This window comes from Corythoichthys intestinalis, chromosome 20 (genome assembly GCF_030265065.1).
Source record: "Corythoichthys intestinalis isolate RoL2023-P3 chromosome 20, ASM3026506v1, whole genome shotgun sequence".
NCBI classification, from domain to species: Eukaryota; Metazoa; Chordata; class Actinopteri; order Syngnathiformes; family Syngnathidae; genus Corythoichthys; species Corythoichthys intestinalis.
The window spans coordinates 26081511-26103456 of record NC_080414.1 but is presented as its reverse complement, the minus strand read 5'-3'; the positions used below and the strand labels follow the sequence as shown (position 1 = coordinate 26103456).

Genomic DNA, 21946 nt, shown 5'->3' with positions numbered 1-21946 from the left:
GCCTCATGGCTCGGTCAATAGAGCTGTCTGAATACCTGAGATCAAGGATTGTTGATTTGTATAAAGCTGGGAAAGGATACAAAACCATCTCTAAAAGTCTGGATGTTCATCAATCGACAGTCAGAGAAGTTGTTTACAAATGGAGAGTTTGGCACTGTTACATCCCTCAAGGAGTGGCCGTCCACCAAAGACGGTGCCAAGAGTTCAGCGCAGAATATTCATAGAGGTAAAAAAGAACCCTAAAGTTTCTGCTAAAGACTTACAGAAATCACTGGCACTGTCCAATATCTCTGCGCACACATCAACTTCATGCAAAACTATGGCCAAGAATGGTGTTCGTGGGAGGACTCCACAGAGGAAGCCACTGCTGTCTAAAAAAAAAAAACATTTTTGCTCGTTTAATGTTCGCAAAAAGACACTTGGACACTCCACAGACGTTTTGGTAAAATATTTTGTGGACTGATGAAACCAAAGTTGAATTGTTTGGGAGTAACACACAACGTCATGTGTGCAGGAAAAATAGAACGGCTCACCAATATCAACACCTCATCCCCACTGTGGAACATGGTGGCCGGAGCATCATGATTTGGGGCTGTTTTGCTGCCTCAGGGCCTGGACAACTTGCAATCATTAATGGAAGAATGAATTCAAAAGTTTATGAGGATTTTTTTTGCAGGAAAACATGAGGCCGTCTGTCAGACAGCTGAAGCTTAAAAGACGATGGATGCTGCAACAAAACAATGATCCAAAACACAGAAGAAAATTAACTTCAGAATGGTTTCAAAAGAACAAAATGCACGTTCTGGAGTGGCCAAATCAAAGTCCAGACTTGAACCCAATTGAGATGCTTTGGCATGTCCTAAAGACAGCAAGTCATGTCAGACATCCCAGGAATCTGACTGAACTACAGAAGTTTGGTAGAGAAGAATGGAGAGAAGAATGGGCCAAGATTAGTCCTGATCGATGTGCCAGACTGATCTGCAGCTACCGGAAGCATCTGGTTGAAGTTATTCCTGCCAAAGGAGAGGCCACAAAATATTAAATGCGATGGTTCACTTAATTATTTTTCCCCGTTCTGTCATTGTTTGCATACTATCCTCATTAAAATATGAAAACCTATAAATTTTTGGGTGGTTTTAGTTAAAGCACTGTTTTTTCATCTGTATGATTTTGACAAAGATCAGATCACATTTGATAGTGATTTTATGCAGAAATGTGAGAAATTCCAAAAGGTTCAGATACTTTTTCATACCACTGTACAGTAAGTCACACCAGCCAAAATGCACAATAAAGAGGGGGAGATACATATACAACCCCTAGCAAAAAATATGAAATCACCAGTCTCAGACGAGCACTCACTCATTTTATCATGTAGAACAAACTTGGATAAAAAGCTTGAAAAAAATGAATTAGTTCAAAAGTGCAACTCTTTAGCATTCAGAAACACTAAAAGAAATGAATAAAAAACATTGTGGTGGTCAATAAATGTTACTTTTATAGAGCAAGTGCAGGGAACTCAAATCACTCAATTCTGAGGGAAAAAATGTGGAATCATGAGAAACAAACAAATAACAATCAAAACACATCTCTCGTATTTAGTAGCACCACCTCTGGCTTTTATGACAACTTGCAGTCTCTGAGGCATGGACTTGATGAGTATTCTTCATCAATTTGGTGCCAACTCTCTTTGATTGCAGTTGCCAGATCATCCTTGCTGGTCAGAGCCTTGCTGTGGACCATTTTTTACAATTTCCACCACAGGTTTTCAATAGGGTTGAGATCTGGGCTATCTGCAGGCCATGACATTTACTGGATGAGTCTTTCTCCAAGGAATGCTTTAACAGTTTTAGCTCTGTGGCATGATGCATTGTCATATTGGAAAATGACAAACATATTTTAAATTGAAGGGATAAGAAAGCTGTCTAAAATTTCAATGTAAACTTGTGCATTTATTGAAGATTTAACCACAGCCATCTCCCCAGTGCCTTTGCCTGACATGCAGCCCCATATAATCAAGGACTGCGGGAATTTTGATGTTTTCTTCAGGCAGTCATATTTGTAAATCTCACTGGAACAGCACCAAACCAAAGTTCCAGCATCATCACCTTATCCAATGCAGATACTTGACAAGGTGATGATGCTGAAACTTTGGTATACATATTTCAATTGCTCTATAAAAGTAACATTTACTAATGAACACAAGGTTTTTTATTCATTTCTTTTAGTGTTTCTGAATGCTCAACAGTTGCACTTTTGAACTAATTCATTATTTTTTTCAAGCTTTTTATCTTTGAGTTTGTTCTACATGATAAAATGTCTGAGTGAGTGCTCGTCCGAGACAGGTGATTCCATACTTTTTGTTAGGGGTTGTATAAGTCACACTGCGGTATAAGTCGAATTTTGGGGAGGTCATGTTATTTAATCAGGAACCAAGCACAAACATTATACATTATAGTGGTAATAAAACGGAGAACAAAGTGCTAAATAGATATCTGTTAACATATTAAGTTATTCAGTTAACGATAAACAAAACAATCTACATCTCACTACCAAATCTGTTCAAGTCTTCATCTTCAGTATCACTTTTTAACAACAACACCAACCTGAAGTAGAGGGCACGCCTTTACGCATCAACATATAAGCCGGACCTGAGTATAAGTCCCAGTCCCAGACAAACTATGAAAGAAATGCGACTTATAGTCCAGAAAATACGGTATTTGAAGAAGCTATGACTTAAATCTTTGCGTGAGGTGGCAGTCCAATATATTTGCATCATATATTTTCGTCACCAATTCATTCCATACTAACGAGTGTCCTATTTATGGGAACTGAACATGGTTGTCTGACAATTTTCTCACTACAAAATGGACCTTCCCATTAAAAGTATGTCTTGATTTTTATATGTATGTGATAGCACGACAGGTAGTCCCTGGGTTAAAAACGAGATCCGTTACTACGCTGGCGGCGTAACCCGAATTTGTGCATTAGTCAGAATTAACCCTTTAAGTACCTCTAAATACCCCCTAAATCTCAAAATAACTATCCAAAAACATGTATTATACGTCGTTGTACTGTTCTCGCCAAGACGTTGAAGCTAAGTCCTAGCCAGACAGTAATACTAGGCTCCGAAATGACGATGTCAGACATCCGTGCGGTTTGCTGACTTTATTCAGCTGCTCATAACATCGACACTTGCAGAATGAAACTTAAAATAAAAATGAAATTAAATCCGTTTCAACTTCAATAACAGCAATTCAAATTTTCGTTTATAACTAGCTGCTAATACAGCAATAACAATCCACACAAACGATTAGCATGTAACAGCGTCGGCACATCGTCAAAAACAATAACACAAACTCACCTCCGAGCTTTTTACCACAATTGAAAACGTACAAAAAAACAGTACAAAAGGTGTTATATACAGGTGTTGCCTCTGTGGATGCTTCACAAGCAACAAATGTACAAGCAGGTTCACATTAGTCATTTTTCCTCTCACTTGACTGCGCGAGTTCTTCGTGGGGGCAAATGCGTTTCTTAGTGTGTACATGCGCTCTTACTCGTGTGTGGAAGTACTACCTGCTCTATGGTTCCTTTGCCAAAATAAAAGCATGCATCACAATACAAAAGTCAACATTATTAACTCATTCACTCCCAGCCATTTTCACCAGAGCAAGGCCCTTCGCTCCCAGCCGTTTTTCTGGATTTTGACTGATTTTGCAAGGCCCACAGAAAATTCTGTTCTATTGCTATATAAACATGGAACCCACCAAAAGAAAGATTAGACTCTCTTCTTTCAGCAGAAAAAAGTAAGTTCATATCCTTTTCCATTCATTAGAAATCAGCATTAGAAAATCCCTTAGTTTGAGCAATTTTCCAATTTCTGATGAAAAAAACGGAGAAAATGAGCTTTTTGTAAACGCATACATTTCAAACATAACTGACTTTAACACAGCTATTTTTGCATTAGTTACATCCCAAATATCTGAATGTTTTCCTTTTACAAAATATCATAATGAACAAGACAAATAGAGCTTTTGATAGCAAAGTAACAATTTGTTTACACCTGACTACTGAGAGATGACGCCGTTCTCGCCGCGTCTGCCATGTAAACTTATCCCTCATCGTTGTCTCGCTCACAAAGATGGATTATTTTTTAATCTCTGCGGGGTCTGCTTGGCGAGCCCGCCGCACGGTGGTCTCAGTCGTTTTGCTCCGTCGTCCAGCGCCTGGCATTCCAGGCGTCCTCTCGGTTGTTTTGTTCGGTTGTCCGCCGCCTGGCATACTGCCGCCAGCGCTCTGACCGTGCTGCCCGGCCTTTCATTGCTGTTGAATTGGGTTGCGGGTCTTTACAAAATGTGCTACCGCCCTCCAGTGGCCAGTTTTATGGCTTTAAAATAGGTTTGGAGCCTTGTTTTTTGTTTCTCAGATAGATCGCAAGCTATAGATTCTTCTTGTAAAAAAAAAAAAAACGCAAAAGACGTATAAAAACATTTTTGGGACAATGAAGCATTTAAAAATAGAACATATTTATACGTTTCTGGGAGCAAATGAGTTAAAGAAAACAACAAGTGGAGACAAAATGGCGGACGACACTCCGGCGTCGTGAAGTCAAAATCACTTAAGTCCAATATGTCATTACTTGGGGGCAACCTGTATACTTTAAAAAATAACCTGCGAAAATAATGAGATTGAGGCAATGTGGTTCGTTTAATTCGATAAGACGTAGTCAGCCTCCACCACCTCCTCATCCTGTATGCCGTTGACCCGGGGTGGGCCTGTCTCCCCAGGTGTCAGCTGTCTCTAAAAGCAGGGTCCCAGCCTCCAAAGACAAAAGCCAGGTCAAAGTGAGTTCCCTCTCCATCCTCCCCACCATCCTTTTTTTCCTCCCTCCTGTGCTCTCACTCACTTTATGTCAACCCTATTTTGAAAATTTTGCATTCTTTGTCTTTGCTGAGCTTGGTTGCTTATTTGAAGACTTTTTTTTTGCAGGAATTATGTTTTCCCTTGTAGCATTTATAGAAATAACTTGTAGCTTGAACATTATTTTAATGTTAAAATGGGATAAAATGGCAATCAAGTAAATCTCATTGGGCTGGTATCAATATCGCCATTCATGTCGCATACAGTATTGAGCTTTTATTGACTGCTGATTAATGTGTGGTTGTCTGACTCAATATTAACTTGGTGGTGGTTAACAATTAACACATTTTTGTGTGTGAATGTGAATATCCATTTTATTAATGTAATGTAATTGTCATTAATTATCATGCTCCTAATCATTTTTAAAGGTTTTTTGGGGTGGGGGCTAGTCACTTTCGTTTTCGTTTTAGTATGAGAGTCAAAACACAAACAAATGAAATAAATAACCAACTAATTATATTTGCCAGTGAATGTCGAGATCATGACAGGTTTTACTTAACCTAACCTTAATGCACCCTTCTGGCTTCGATTATCTAACCATACCCATGACTATGACCTATTCTTCACATCACTTTGTCTTTCTCCTCTTTCCTCACTTCTTTCCTCCTCTGGTTCGCCTTCCCTGCCCATTGCTGCTCTCTATCTCTGCCTGCCATACCGGCTTCATTTAGGTTCAAATAGTCTCCCAAAAACTGGACTTCAGTCACGTCGGCGCACGCTTGGGCTCCAAGGACAATATGAAGCATGTTCCTGGTGGAGGGAATGTAAGTACGGGCTAGACCAGCGCCAGAGTTTATAAGTGCTGGTCAATTGATGAAATAGTTGAAGACACTTGAGGGGAAGTGTTTTACTCGTGTCAGCAAAAGCTGTGCACTGATATTGTCAACCATTAGCATTGAAGCCTTTTCACAAAGCACAGATTTTGAAAAGTCAATACTATAATCTGAAAACAAATATGCAGGCATTATATCCCAGTCCCTCCCACTTGCTTCCTCAACTTATTCCTGCGTCACCCCTATTCTACTCTGCAAATGTCACTAACACATGAAAGTGCAAAGTTATTCTGTTAATTATGATCTATAATTCTGTGTTGACCGATCATTACTTTGTCTGGTATTTGGCATTTTATCTTGTTGTTTTGTTTTTGTTTGTTTTTTTTATTTAGTTTCATTGTTTGAATTGTTTCCAAATAGACCGAGATAATTCCAATATTTTGTTTGTAAATGATTCTACTTTTGATGAGATCCGTCAGATATTTTTTTGTTTGTTTGTAATCTGATGTTTATTGAACTTTTATGAAATGAACATAATCATAACCAGTTTGACAATTTCAGCATTTTAGTCATTTGTAAAATATCTAACAGGTACAGATTCTCAACAAAAAGGTGGATTTGAGTAAGGTGACGTCAAAGTGCGGCTCCAAAGACAACATCAAGCACAAGCCCGGTAAGCTATGAAAGTTTGTTTTTCAGCTTTGTGTGGGACTAGGCATGTGCCGATAACCGGTTTCAAGGTAAACTGTGGTATGAAAGCGTCACGGTTTCAAAACTGCAAAAATTTCCTTCATACCGTCTCTAAAGTATTAGCTATTTTTTATGTACCGTAAATTCAGGGAGAAATCCCTCGCTTGCAGCTGTATGGCTCAACCCTCACCCACTGGTTGTTGCTCAGTGTCAGTGAGTCAGCTGTGCTACACGATGACTAGAGAAGGTGAAACTCCTGAATTTTTTCCCCCCATCGAAGAAAACGAAATCGCTGGTATGAGAATACTTCAGCTGCAGAAAAGTTAGACTGCTGCGGCTTAGAGGAGGGCCAACCAACATGTAAGAGATGTTTGCAGAGGGTGGCTGTTGAGGAGGCAATGCCTCCAATGTGATTTTGCATTTATACAAAATTAAAGGTGAGTAAACACAATCATGATCGTTTCGCAACAGCTGCGGGAATTAAAAACATGGTTTATTTCTCTCTAACAACTGCCGTGTTGAGAAAGAGAGTGTGTTTGTGTAATGTAAACATGATACCAGTCATACACATGTTTTTACTGGAAAATAATTCAATTATTTTTGTTCTGATGATAGTGTTAAGCTGCGGCTTTGGGTTTACAATCACCTAAAGGACTGCATTTATTTGAATTTTATTTAGAATATTTATTTTTTAAATATTTTTTTTTTATTTCTTTAACTTAACATTATACGTATGTTTCAATTTGCTAATAACCAGATATCTCGAAGTAACACATTTCAGAGCTGTAATTGCAATACCGTGAAACCGTGATATTTTTGCTTAAGGTTATCATACCATCAGTATCTCATACCGGCACATGCCTATTGAGGACTTGGGATCTTCATTGAATGTGTCATGCACCCAACATCATTCTGGAATAATACTAATCAATTATGCATTTGTGCGGCAGGTGGAGGTGTTGTGAAGATTGAGTCGCACAAAGTCAACTTTAAGGACAAAGCTCAATCCAAAGTCGGTTCTATGGACAATGTCAGCCATTCACCAGGTGGAGGAAGTGTCAAAGTGAGTTTGAAACGGAATATTGGATTTTAGAGTGAATTAACCTAATTTGATATTTAATTATACATCAATGCACATGTTCAACTTTGCATTGGTTGTATTAGAATTGCTATTTAAACAGTCATTGTTTTGGCCACAGTTTTTCCTCTGTATTACTCGTATGAATATCCTACATGACTAACCCCAATTACTAAATGAGCAAGCCTTAAAACTGCATATGCATTGCATTACTCGTACAACTGGCTGACAGCAAAATTAATGGCCAGTTGACTGACTTTCACTATCTTCATAATTATGAGATCAGCTTACAATATTTTGGATGTTGTGTTGGCTTATCCTAAAACTGTGATGTCACCTGTCCCCCTCAGCCTAAACCAGTCCATCTGTGTCTGTTTCATAATTACTGAATGCTCATTGTATTCTTCTTACACTGCATGCTTTGCATGCTTTTGTGGAGTCATCAAGCCCTGCACCCTCACACAAAGTGAAAAACAAACCAAGAGCTAAGAATAGACAGTTTTGCTCATTTTCCGACAGCTTTTGAGTTCTATTTTCGTCATTTGTTATGTAGTTGTTTGTCGCACATTAGCTATATGTATGAGAATTTCTTTCAACAGTCCACTTATAATTCCAAATGTATTAATTATAATTTATATAATTAAATATAATTTATATAATTATATATTTTTTTTATCAGAATGTTTTAATCTTAAAGGTGCACAATGTAGGATTAGCACTTCAATTATTCATGAAATGGCCATAAAAGTTCCATTTTACAAGACTGTTTGCACGTCGCAAATTTGTTTTGCTTCCATGTGCATCATCAGCCAATCACAAGACCAGTTTTCTTAGTCCTGGTTGCCACATCTCTGTACGTCGCCTAAACTAAGGCTACTATGTCTACCACTCAAGCAAAAAAACGTTACGAATCTTAAAGGATTCAAGACAACAAGAGAAGCAAAACAAGGATATGCATTCATTTGCCATGACGGTGCTACGTTATTTAGCATGTGGATCCATTGACCTCTGCTACTTTAATGAGCATGTTGATCCATTGACCGGGCAACGGTGTTGTTTTTGGCAGCCATTTTAATTTGCGTCTTAGTTTTCGTCTTTTGGACTACAATACTTATTAGTCTTACTCATATTTTAGTCATTTCAAAATGAGTTTGTCTTTGTCTAGTTTTTGTTGACGAAAACACGAGGCTAATTTCGACCAATTTTAATCGACGTTAACTCACTATTTTCGTCTGTAATATTTAAAAATTTGCCTCCAAAAATAAAAGGTTTCCAATGAATATTGACAGACGACCAAATATTGTAGCATCTACAAAGCTATCACGTGATAATATACACTCAGCAGAAAACAGTATGCTACATTATTTTTAATTAGTTATACCCGGCTGGACGCCATGAACTGTATGTTTAAAAAAAAAAAAAAAAAAAAAAGTTGTCCGAGAATTTAGGAGGACGCTCACCGTTAGCAATAGCCTAATGCTAACGTGAATGCTATGCTAGCGCGACGAGTAACATTTAACACGCAGCACTGACCTTTAAAGGCTAAAACAACATTGCATATTCTTGCTTGACAAGATGAGAAGATAAATATTGTGTGTCTCAAAACAAGCAATGGGGAGGCTGGAAAGAACACTAGATTAGTGGGTTAGTTTGGAGGTCGCAGCATGTCACATGTGTGACACAACCGGGCAGGCTAACTACACATAAAATGTCACGCATTGTTAACATGTGACAAAAACTATGGCGCATTTTCGCCTTGTTCTGGTCTTGTCAGATGAAAACAGGCATTTGTGTTATTAAGTTTTAGTCTTCCAAGATATGTTTTTAGCTCGTTGTCATCTCGCCATCATTGTGAAAAAAATGTTCGTCGACGAAATATTTTTGTTATAGTCATCGTTGACGAATACAACACTGCTGGGCAAAGATAAAAGTCTTTACACATGTATATATTTAGTTGGTAATTGAAATTAAAATGGATGGAGCAATTAAATCGTCTTTGTAGATGCTGTCCATAAATTACCAAATTATATATTTCTTTGCCAGTGTGCTAATACATTATGTAAGGTAGCCCTCCTTCACTTTGGTCATAGTAACTTGGACCTCATGTCACGGCTTTTAATAGTCATTAGTAAATGTCGGCACTAGGCATGATTACAATGAAAACATCTTGCATAACAATTGAAAATAAGATATGTCCTCTGCAGAGGACTCGTCGCTAGCCACCTAAAGTTGTTTTCCTGCAGGTTCTCCAATGTGAAGCAATGTTCTGTCAACCCAAAGGGGAGGGCATTTTGTGCTAGTCAATATTTTAATCTAGTTGCAGTACCATTTTTGGCCACCAATCCGACATTGTGCACATTTACCACATATTTATTTAATGAAAAAAAATTGCATGATTAAGTAGCATGAGGATTTCATAACATAAAGCCAAGGCCTCAAAGGTACTTCTACAAGAGACATTATTCATTGGGTTGGGATGAACTTGATGAGGTCCTCACTTTTATCTTCACCAGTATTGTTTCTATATACTGTAGTATTAAAATTATTTTTCTGTCATTGCATGCAGGAGGCCGATATTTTTTTTTCCCCCTTTACTTTTGACCAATCTCGTCCATTCTTCACCAATTCAGTCTGGCTCCAGATCAGTTAAGGTTTTTCAGAAGACATCAGATGTTTTTATTAGACTATTTGTTCCTTATTGTCCCTCGATTCTGGAATGACTATATTTTTATACAGATTTGGAGCCAGGTTGTCCCATCCCCATTCAATTGACACACCCTGCTATGTGTTTCTAGGCTGAGGGGTCCCAGGAGACAGGTGAGGGTGTTGGGGCATCGTCACTCACCCCTGGCCCAGAGTCTGGGCAGGTGGGGAGCCCTGCTGCCCATGAGAATGGGCTGAAGGAGGCAGCTCCCTGTGATTCTGAGTGTCTCCAGGAGCCCCAGGCCCTGGTGTCCCACATCCCAGAGACAAGTAAGTCTGAGTGCATGTAGTTTTGTTTTATAAAATAATAGGTAATTAAATGTCCTTTTGGGTATTTAAGCCTATGAAAATGGAATTGTTCTCTCTGACCATCAGCATGCAGATTGATACCTTTGATTTATCAGCTCAAACTTGAGCTTTAAGCTCACTCAGCCGTACAAAGCAAAATATCGACTTGTGCTGAAAAAAAACTGGTTAGGCAAGGTACCACTATTTCAGAGCCAGTAGAATTTTGCTGTAATAACTACATGGATTAAAGTTCTCCATCGTAGTAATGGAAATCCGTCAGCAGGGGTTGCTGATGGGTGATGATGCGTGAGAAATGGAGAAATGAGAAATTTTATAAACATTAGCAATTGTTACAGTTGTTTTTTTAGTCCTGTCTTGTCATGTTTTTTGTATATTAGGTTTGTTGTGTGGTTGCAGCCCTCTGCTGGGTTCTAGCGTCTAATTTCTCTTAATTAGGCTCTATTATTATTATGGGTGTTAAAAAAAAATCAATCTGATATGTATCGCTATGTTACATCACGCAGTTCTCGTATGGATTCAAAATCCATCTGGAACGATCCTTAAGCGTGTTTTTGGCTGAAATAAACAATTTAGTGGCTGCACTTCTTACACCCGTCCAGTAGTTGGCAGCGTGCAGCAGCATTGCCTTGCAGTCTGCTGAAGTAACATTAGACTATTCCGTGTAGAGATTTATGTACAACCCCCTCTTGTGGTTGCTGGAATAAGTCCTTTTATAAGTCTGAAATTTAGGTTCATTTTGGCATCCTGCATTTAAGCAGGTTTGGACTAAAGCAGGTTTGCACTAAAACAGAGAAAATGTTTGATGAAAGCCATATGTTGTTCAAGCGTAAAACAGTTTTAATTGAGTGATGGATGAGGACACAGGAATAAATTGATATAAATGTACTTCTGTCCATTTGGATGTTTTTCTAAATTGATACACAAATATCGCAACAATCACCTTCAAGTGTAATATCAGAAACGAATCGTGACCTGTGAATCGTGGTATGAATCTTATCGCCAGAGATGAGGCAAGACACACCCCTAATTGTTATTAACCGACAAGGTTAGGCTATTTGGATAGAATCCAGTATGTAGATGCAGTTTGCCCACTTCACATTTCTCATTTTTGCCATTGGTCTTTGAGATAGATGGGGCTAGATTGTAGTTTAATTCATACATTCTTATTTCGCTCCACATTTCACTGATTCACAAAAAAATGTAGGTTGTAATAGCCCTTTTTTTAAGCAAACCTGTGTTGGGGCTCATGAGGAAAGGTCCTGGTCCACCTCAAGAAGTCGGGAAACGAAGCAAACGTGATGATAACTTCACAACAGTGTGTGGCTGAAGATGAGCATTCGAGGGATGCAACTGGTCTTCAACAGCACATTTTCTTGTTTATTACTATTATTGTATTATTGTATTGTTATTTGAAATACATTTACACTAAAAACATCATCGTAACTATCCAATAGCGTACCGCACGTAACACGTCACCTTTGCACATTAATATTCATGACGTTAGCAACTGTTGCTAGGGGGTCAAACGTTTGTCCCTCATGCTAGATGCATGTAAATAGTGTACGAACGAGATGTTTACTGAGCTTAACCGACAAATTCTGTCCGAAAATGATGTCCCTGGTGCCAAATTCACTGCTAAAGACGTGGAAGAACATACAAATATTCAGTTATCGAGATTGCTTGAGTCGAGGGTTGAAAGGGGCAAGAAAAAGAGCCCGCCTGATCCAGAGGTAGCTTTTTTATTGACGCCTTTTTCTTGTGTGCATTATCTTACGCCCCTGACAATGACATTCTCCTGTTTCAACAAGCTATCCTTTACCACCATATGCCCTGTCTTTCTTATATAGTATATCCTCTGGTTGTCGCTCATCTCTGACCGTTCTTGGGGGTAGTTTACATTGCTATTTTTGTGTAGCGATAGCAAATGCTACTCAGTGACAGCCAACGAGCACTTTAAATTTTTTCACAAATCTTGATTCTATTAATTTATTTACACCTCCCCCTTACTAACGTTGTTTTCTTTGCCGCAGAAAAGTTAAAGCTGTTAAATCTAGAGCCTACCTTAAGGTATGAACAGGCTTACTACAAAAAGACTAAGGCCAAACATGCCTAATTTAAATATCCGTATTTTAGAAAAATACGCCTACGTGACTGTTGTGATATATAAATGTCAGTCCAAGCTGTAGTACCACCTACAAGTAACTAAGGCTACGTTCATACTACAGGTCTTAATCCACAAATCCGATTTTTTGTCATATCTGTTTTTTTGTCATGCCCGTTCAGACTGCCTTTGTCCATTGAGACCATTCAAGTATTACGCATGCGCACTAATTCGCAGTCCGACACGCGCTGAGCAAGACGACCCGCATGCGCAGAAGCATCAAAACATATGACCACACATGTTGGCTGTCTTCCGTCATTCCAGGGATTATCATATTTAGCTCGTTAAAAAGAGGACACAAATAACAGACATTAATGATCCACGTTTAGTTTTATTTTCAAAGTTTATATGGACTGATAGAACGCATACACGCACACACATAAGCCTTGACGTGTGTGCGTGAAATGACGTGGGTGCGTCAGTTTGCCCCGACTCGGCCATGTGTGCAGTAATGAAATATTGCTCATTCGGTGCACAGAATTAAAATCGAAAATTGACAGGGTTATCCTTTTCTTCATTTTATTTTTTTTTATGACTGTGGTCAATCCCGCTTCGTGCTTAAAAGCAGAGTTCAAGCTAGGCGCTAATGCCTGCATCGCTGCCGTCCTTCGTGCCTCTTGCTGTTTGCTGACGTAATTAGTGCATGAATTCCGATTCCGGAGACTGGACAGTACAGACCGCTGCGACAGTCTGGAAAAATGTGGCCCATGGATTTGAACCACATATGAAAGTGACCCAGATCGGATTTGAAATGGTCCAGTTCTATGCGACTTCTCACGTTCAGACAGTCAAGTTCATGCCTCACTCGAGTCGGAAAAACACGAAAAAATCGAATTCGTGCATTAAGACCTGTAGTATGAACGTAGCCTAAGTAAGATGCTATATAATACATATATACAGAACAAATTCTTAATTCCCAGTTCTCAACAACTGAATAAAAAAGATTGTTCATACAGTGCCTTGCAAAAGTATTCGGCCCCCTTGAACCTTGCAACCTTTCGCCACATTTCAGGCTTTAAACATAAAGATATAAAATTTTATTTTTTTGTCAAGAATCAACAACAAGTGGGACACAATCGTGAAGTGGAACAAAATTTATTGGATAATTTAAACTTTTTTAACAAATAAAAAACTGAAAAGTGGGGCGTGCAATATTATTCGGCCCCCTTGCGTTAATACTTTGTAGCGCCACCTTTTGCTCCAATTACAGTGGCAAGTCGCTTGGGGTATGTTTCTATCAGTTTTGCACATCGAGAGACTGACATTCTTGCCCATTCTTCCTTGCAAAACAGCTCGAGCTCAGTGAGGTTGGATGGAGAGTGTTTGTGAACAGCGGTCTTCAGCTCTTTCCACAGATTCTCGATTGGATTCAGGTCTGGACTTTGACTTGGCCATTCTAACACCTGGATACCTTTATTTTTTAACCATTCCATTGTAGATTTGGCTTTATGTTTTGGATCATTGTCCTGTTGGAAGATAAATCTCCGTCCCAGTCTCAGGTCTTGTGCAGATACCAACAGGTTTTCTGCCAGAATGTTCCTGTATTTGGCTGCATCCATCTTCACATCAATTTTAACCATCTTCCCTGTCCCTGCTGAAGAAAAGCAGGCCCAAACCATGATGCTGCCACCACCATGTTTGACAGTGGGGATGGTGTGTTGCTTTTACGCCAAACATATCGTTTTGCATTGTGGCCAAAAAGTTCAATTTTGGTTTCATCTGACCAGAGCACCTTCTTCCACATGTTTGGTGTGTCTCCCAGGTGGCTTGTGGCAAACTTTAAACAAGACTTTTTATGAATATCTTTGAGAAATGGCTTTCTTCTTGCCACTCTTCCATAAAGGCCAGATTTGTGCAGTGTACGACTGATTGTTGTCCTATGGACAGACTCTCCCACCTCAGCTGTAGATCTCTGCAGTTCATCCAGAGTGATCAAGGGCCTCTTGGCTGCATCTCTGATCAGTTTTCTCCTTGTTTGAGAAGAAAGTTTGGAAGGACCGCCGGGTCTTGGTAGCTTTGGAGTGGTCTGATGCTCCTTCCATTTCAATATGATGGCTTGCACAGTGCTCCTTGAGATGTTTAAAGCTTGGGAAATCTTTTTGTATCCAAATCCGGCTTTAAACCTCTCCACAACAGTATCTCGGACCTGCCTGGTGTGTTCCTTGGTTTTCATAATGCTCTCTGCACTTTAAACAGAACCCTGAGACTATCACAGAGCAGGTGCATTTATACGGAGACTTGATTACACACAGGTGGATTCTATTTATCATCATCGGTCATTTAGGACAAGATTGGATCATTCAGAGATCCTCACTGAACTTCTGGAGTGAGTTTGCTGCACTGAAAGTAAAGGGGCCGAATAATATTGCACGCCCCACTTTTCAGTTTTTTATTTGTTAAAAAAGTTTAAATTATCCAATAAATGTTGTTCCACTTCACGATTGTGTCCCACTTGTTGTTGATTCTTGACAAAAAAATTAAATTTCATATCTTTATGTTTGAAGCCTGAAATGTGGCGAAAGGTTGCAAGATTCAAGGGGGCCGAATACTTTGGCAAGGCACTGTAAATATCACGATTGATATGTGAGTCAATCTGACTGTTGGCAACACAGGTCAGAACAACAGTGGCAGTAAGATACTATTTTTTTTTTTCTCAGATCATTCATTGTCAGACAGAAGCACCACGACAAAACGCCACGTTAAAAATGAAGTAAAAATAGCAAAATGGCTTACCTCTTTGGTGCAAGCTGGTGGCAGGAAATCCAGGATTGTCATCTGTAGGACCGTGGCCCCCAACAAAATGTTTACTGCACATGAAGGTGAATGGCTTCACCTTGCTGGCGTTAAACTGGTATTTTGGACACCCGCACAAGTTGATCCATTGTTCACATTTTTTCATCGATTTCGGGAAACATTAAGAAAAACATCCTCCAATTGGACGGTTGAATGTCTAGTCGTTTCTACAAGTCCCATAGCAGCAGTGTTTACTCGGCATGTTCTTTTTTTGAAAGATTACCGGCAGAAAACAAGTAGTTCTAGCCTGAGTTGTATGTGAGCGCGCTTCTATGTTGACCCCCTTCCGGTTTACGATGGTGGCCTTGCGGTCTAAAAATAGCATTTGTGCAGTACGCTATTAATGAAAATAAATTTGTCTAAGCATCTAGATTTATCGCAGCAGAATTAAGTACCTCAAACACCACATTAACAAAATCAAATGGTTTTTTTTGTTTGTTTTGTTTTGTTTTTTTGTTTTTTTTACTTTAATCCATGTAACTAACTTAGGAATCTTGGTGTGACTCAGCTTGATTGTTTTGTGAGCTTCCATCCATTTGAGTTGAGGCTATTTCTGTCCACTGTGAGGTTAACATAAACTGTCAGTGTGTCTTTGCTCTGTGCTCCTGGTGGCAGTCTCACAAAGCTGATCACACCAATATCTTTTGACTTCTTATCTTGCAGGCATCTAATTCTGCTGTCCCTCTGCCTTCCTCATCTCACTGCCTCCCCCTCTTTCTTGTTTACCCTGCGCTTATCCTTCCTTTTCTTTCCAACATTTCTGCCGCAGATTGAGTTTTACAAGCTCAACTTCCGCGAGAAGGCTCGCTCTCGTACGGACCACGGCGCCGACATCGTCACCTGCTCCTCCTGATGACAACAGACCCCCCACTCACGTGGTTCCTCCTGTAGCGTGCGCCACAACCCTGATCCATACATTGTCTGAGATGCGTCAGCTCCCCCTCTGCCTCCTTTTTGCTCTTGAAGGATGTTCGGGGGGACATAGGCAACCCTATAAAGGGATCTTACACACCTTTTAAGCTTGTAACACCCTACATTGAGTAAAATCATGCACCATTGATTCCCCATTGTTCTATATTTAGCTGTGATGACCTCTCAATACTGTCAGCCAGCCCTTTGTCAGATACATTTCTTCCTTGTTCCCTCAATAACCACTTCTATCTCTACATAAATATCACTTGAATCCATTTTAAAACCATAAACAGGCTGACATACACACCCAATACATTCTGACTGTTTAACTCTTTGTGATAGTATTTTGAGTGACAACCCTAAAAAGTAGCTTTTGATGGGGTCCTTTCGAATTGCTTTGATTACCTCGCATTGTTTTAAATTCTAACTGGTTTATTTGTTTTGGGAGTTTCTTGTGATATCTGTAACATTAGCGCTAAGGCACGAAATGGTTCAAAAAAGTTCGATTTGGATGTTCAGAGGAAAGTGAGCAAAGAATGTGGTCAAATGCCAAGGTGCGAGTGTGTTTTCTGGATAGATTTGAAGGTAACAGAAGTGTGAGGCGTTTTAGTCAGATATGCAAATTGGGAAGGTGGTTGCGACAAGTATGTGCCTCTTTCATGACCATTCAGTTACGCCGTTATGGTAAACTGCAGTAATCCAGAAGGTAGAATGCGGACAAAATGCATGATGAAAGTCGATGACATGAAAGCGAAGACGTATTGGATCATTGTGGTTTTACTTTAATTCTCCCATGATTAAATTGAACTACAGCAGGCAAATAAGCGCTTTTAAAAAAATGGTGGCCCTAAGTCTTTGTTAGAATTCCCTTTAGCGCTTAATTTTGAGTTATTGTTGTGTTTTTATTGGTTTAACAGATGTTTTTGCTCCACTCGAAATGAAAAAACCCTCAGTGCAGTTTGAAGCATAGCATTCTAATTAGGTTCTGTTGTGTTGTCCACTCGGGGACAGAAAAGCTTTAAAATGCATCCATCTCTGGCAGGTTTATTTACAATAATGAGAGGAATGGATAGGGACTATGTCATTTTGACATCAAACAGTGCAAGGTTGAACACAATACACCCCTAGTTTAAGAATTTAAACAAAATACATGCAATATTTGAAAAATAAGTTTGAAAGTGTTGCTATCATAAGAGATTTTAACCTATTAACCATGCTTAACTAACATTTTAATAACCGTAATTGTGATACAAGCGAAGTTAACCACTGTAAATAATGTAAGTACCAAACATGTTCTTACACATGACTCTGTGCAACAGATTGTATGTTCAATTTCTTATCATATTATTCCTCTTTACTATCAAAAAACAAAGCTTAAAAACAACCGTATTGTTCAAAGCCCAAGGTTTTTTGTGACTTTATTGGCAATGTCCCCCAAACACACAAAAAAAACATTGCCGTTTTAAAGGGAATTTAGTAAAACACTGATTGACTTCAGTTTTAGAAATCTTAAAAGATTATGTGCCGTGGCTAATCAAACCCGCTAAACACTCCCTAAATGTTTCGAAATCCTTGCACGACATTGCACCTTAAACCTGGATTTATTCGATCAAAGTGGACCTTTTTCTAAATCAAGATCCTACAACTTAATGGAAGTCTTTTCTTAATGACATAAGCAAAGAACAAATCATAATACTGAACAAAATCTTAAGTTTCATTTAATTCGAATTAGTCAAATTTGTGTGAATTTTGCAATGTGCCAGTTTTTGGCGACGCTTTAGCTTGCCTGTACCCCAGAGCTTTGCTTTTTTTTTTTTTTTTGTTTATTTGGATGTTTTTGTTGTCGGCTTCATGCTACTACTATGAGACTGCACAGATGTATATAGGTATTTTATTGCTGATGCTCTCTCAGAAAAGAAAAGAACACCAAAAGCGGCAGGGTTTAGCAGGCGGTTTCTTTTCTTTTGACGTCATCGTACCTTGGTATCGAAATGGGAAGGACGCTTTATCGTAACATTTAACGACTTATCTGGCGAAAATTACTGTTTTAAAATGTTAGCCTTTTTCATTAGAAAGGGGCCCTTGAAGTGAAAGAATGTTTTAGACATATTGAACAATTTTTGTATTTATCATTGTTTCTGTACCCTCACAGCAGGTGTGCTCTTATGGTTTAAATGGTTGAAAATATTCTCAATTTGAACATTTTGGTAAATGTGTGGTAGTAGGGATGGGCAGGTTCTATAATTGTAAACAATGCTGACTCTAGCATAGAATAATTGATCTGTTTCGGGAAACTTGAATCCCAATATTGACTTAATCTGTAATGTAATGTTACAAAATACCCATCCTTATTTCACAGCACATTGGCATCGACAGGTTTTTGGAATTGCATATCAGATTATTGTGTATGGTTCAAATTTATAATCTGTTGACAGTCCAAAAGACTAACGATAGCTGCGTAGGTTTGGCTTGTGTAACAAAGACTCCTGTCATCTTACCCCAGTGAGTGCTTTGGCATGCACTCAGCAGATGTACAAGTGTAAACCTAATAGCTCCCAAGTAACTGTTGTAAACCTGCAGAGCATGCTGACAAAACAATAGGATGTGTTCAATAGACGTACTTGGTGTCATTGGCAGAACCTCCTTGTTTTTGTGTCGCTTTTTTTCTGTTTCAGATTTTTTTTTTGGTTTGCAAATAAGTGTTAATTGTGACTACCTGTTAATTAGTGATGTGAAATTAAACAATTGAAAATGGTTAAATCACTGTGTTGTTTATATTGTGACAGAACCATAACCAGGATTGTTGAAGAGACTGCGTTAGCACTGAGGCGACGTTCTCATTCAAACAAGGGCGTGGGTTTGCAAAGGGACTGTAGGGACATAACCAGTGCTTAATTTGTAAATCATAAGGTACCGGAACGCAAAGTACATATGACAGCGCAGGGATGATGAGACGGGCACAGGTCCTGGAACATACGCAGAAAATGGTGCTGCAAACAACACGCAAATGCCCACTTGCCATGTTGTGGGACTGAAAAGCCTCAATTTCAGGTAATATCCATGGTAGAAATGTTATGACAACAATTTACAATTATTTAGGCGACACTCTGCACAGCACGGGCAATTGCCCATATAACTACAGGTGGGACTTACAGTAACGTACAGTCTAACTTGTAAAACAAAACAAATCTCAGATTACTTTAAATAACACAAAGCCATACTTTTGAGTTTCATCCCCGTCTCCTCTCGGCCCAAAGTTCCCACCGCCTTAAAAATTGTGTAGCCCAAACCCGAATTTACCATTAAGGTACTGGCCTGTTGCTCCGGCTGTTGGTGATCCACCTGGTTGACTGCTGGCGCTGTAGCTGGCCCCACTCCGGGTGGCGCTGAACCTGACCAGCTGCTGCCACGGTAGCAGCCTCCTGCCCCGGCTTGGCTGGCTGTCTGTGAACCTGGCTAGCTGCTGCGGCGCTAGCCTCCTGCTGCTCCCGGTCCTATCCATTAGCATGATCACTACAGCTCGTTTTGAACCCTCTACATTCTTTTTGAAAAAAGACAGTAAACTGTATTTTTTGCATGTTGAAATACCGTTTGATCCTGGCTATTTGCTCCCCAGATGCCGCAAGTTTTATCTTTTTATTTAATGTCGGGTGTGATTTGTTGGTCAAGCTTTTCAGTGCATCAACAAATCTACTTTCAAATGACGTTATTTTTTTATAAACAACTGGCAATTCTTGGCATTTTTTCTGTAAATGAATTCATGCATATTATTATTTTATACTGTAATGTCCGTAACTAGACACGGTCCCTTTAAGAGAGGCTGAGACTGCATGGCTGTGATGTTGTAGGAAACAAGGGGAGACTGGCGAGAAGCAAAAGTTAGTGGTCGGATGTGGCGGTTTTCTTATTGTTGCCACAATAAAGTGGAGAAAGCCATCAGCTACTCCTCTCCTTCTTTCCCTCCATTCGGGGCTAATACAATACATTTTTTAAAAAACGGTTTTATATTATTTTCTATACATGAGAGGTGCCGGATCTGCCCAAATAAGTGCTGGAACACAGGGAGGCCAAAATGAAGAGGTGCCGGATCTTGTTCCGACAGGATCTGGAAAAAATTGACCCCTGGACATAATAATACCAACTTTTCAGGATGCTCAAATTGTCACCACCAACTTTTACGTAACCTTATTTGCATTAAACCATGAGTTCAGTTAAATGTAATTTACGTTGTCTTCACATGCTGTAAGGATAGAATTGGCCCTACCATTATAAAGTACTGTATTTTCATTATGTTCAGACTTACATTTACCCCTTTTCACTTGCTGAATGTGCCAATCCATTTTTTGGCTGATGATTAGACCCCCTCCCACCTCACACACAGGTACTCACACAACCCCAACAGAAATACATGTGAACATGTCGCTTCCTCCGCCCTTTTCAAATAGGAGGGATATTAGGGGGGGTTTTGGCCAGCAAAAGCCACTGTAAGAAATGTAAAACACCGTCCATGTTGTGGAGGTGGGGAACACGCCACTAAAGTCCAACCTGCATCAGAGTTAAACTGTGTGAACTTGCTAACCTCCAAAGCTTGATTAGGAAGCTTCTTAGAGAGAAGTGATCTCCTGTATGTTTTCTACTCTTAATGTTAATTCAACTGTGAAAAATGTAGTGAACTCTGATGGGAACTATAGAACCAGCACAACGTGAGCAAGAATCCGCTTAGAGAAAGGTCCCATTCTGTTTCACGGGGGGGGGACGCAACCACTGTACATTTCCTTTATCTGAACCAAGGGGGAATTCCCCCATTTTGAAAAAGGACTTTCTCTATTGAAAATAACAATTTCAAGTTTTTACATAGGACACAACACATCAGCATATTTGTGAAAAGTGTACATGCAGGTTATGCTGTTATAGCATCCCTACCAATGTTGAGACCAAACCTACGCCCTTGCATTCAAACGAATGGTGAAAAGTCTCAAAACCGTATGGGTAAACAGTTGTATCGAGTTCATTTTGTCTACACTTATAGATTAGTCAAATTTTTCTTTTATGCCAGACAAAGGTAATAGTTGGTTTAAATTCCTGACGTGTTTCGTTCTCTGGGATAAAAGAAAAATTCGACTAATCGTTTGGGTAAATAGTTTGGTCATCAAAAGACCTTTTTTAGTCTTGTTCATTGGAATTTCTCTCGAATGTACAGTATTAATATACATGGTGCATCAATAAAGGGTGTGTCAAGAACAATACAGCAAACAATGGTGGTGCAACTTGGTCCGTTGACTGCCAGCCCACCCAGGATCACAGTCAATGAACCAAATATTGTAAATAAGAGATTAGTCTTTTGTCAGTGACAGGATCGTGCTTGCTGAGCCTGTCCAAGAAGTTGACCACAGACGGCTGGGGCAGCCCCTCCACACACCACTCTGTGTTGGCACCAATCCCAGAGCGTTGCAGGTCAGCATGGCCCGAATTTGGGAGGCACCAACCCCCGTCTCAGGCCCTGAGGATAGCGGGCCACCCCACCTGAGAGAGGAAAGGGAAACAGCCGGGTACTTCGAGACAAAATTGATGGCTGGACCAAGGTCTCCAAAGAAGGGCCAACTTGGG

The 21946-nt window shown here is 39.5% G+C and overlaps 1 protein-coding gene across 9 annotated transcripts in view; it reads left to right on the top strand.

Annotated features, from left to right (window-relative positions):
* The window catches only part of LOC130908431 (microtubule-associated protein 4), a 128233-nt gene extending 109134 nt beyond the window's left edge, over positions 1-19099 (top strand). For 5 of the 9 annotated variants that reach the window (XM_057823840.1, XM_057823849.1, XM_057823844.1 and 2 more), the window contains 6 exons: positions 4788-4844; positions 5592-5684; positions 6285-6366; positions 7334-7446; positions 10257-10434; positions 16091-19099. In XM_057823840.1, coding sequence (XP_057679823.1) covers positions 4788-4844; positions 5592-5684; positions 6285-6366; positions 7334-7446; positions 10257-10434; positions 16091-16098 — 531 coding nt within the window. In that variant the 3' untranslated portion in view covers positions 16099-19099. The remainder of the gene's footprint in view (positions 1-4787; positions 4845-5591; positions 5685-6284; positions 6367-7333; positions 7447-10256; positions 10435-16090) is intronic. The other 4 variants (XM_057823839.1, XM_057823841.1, XM_057823842.1 and 1 more) reach the window with 4 other exon arrangements.
* The last annotated feature ends 2847 nt before the right edge of the window (positions 19100-21946 follow it).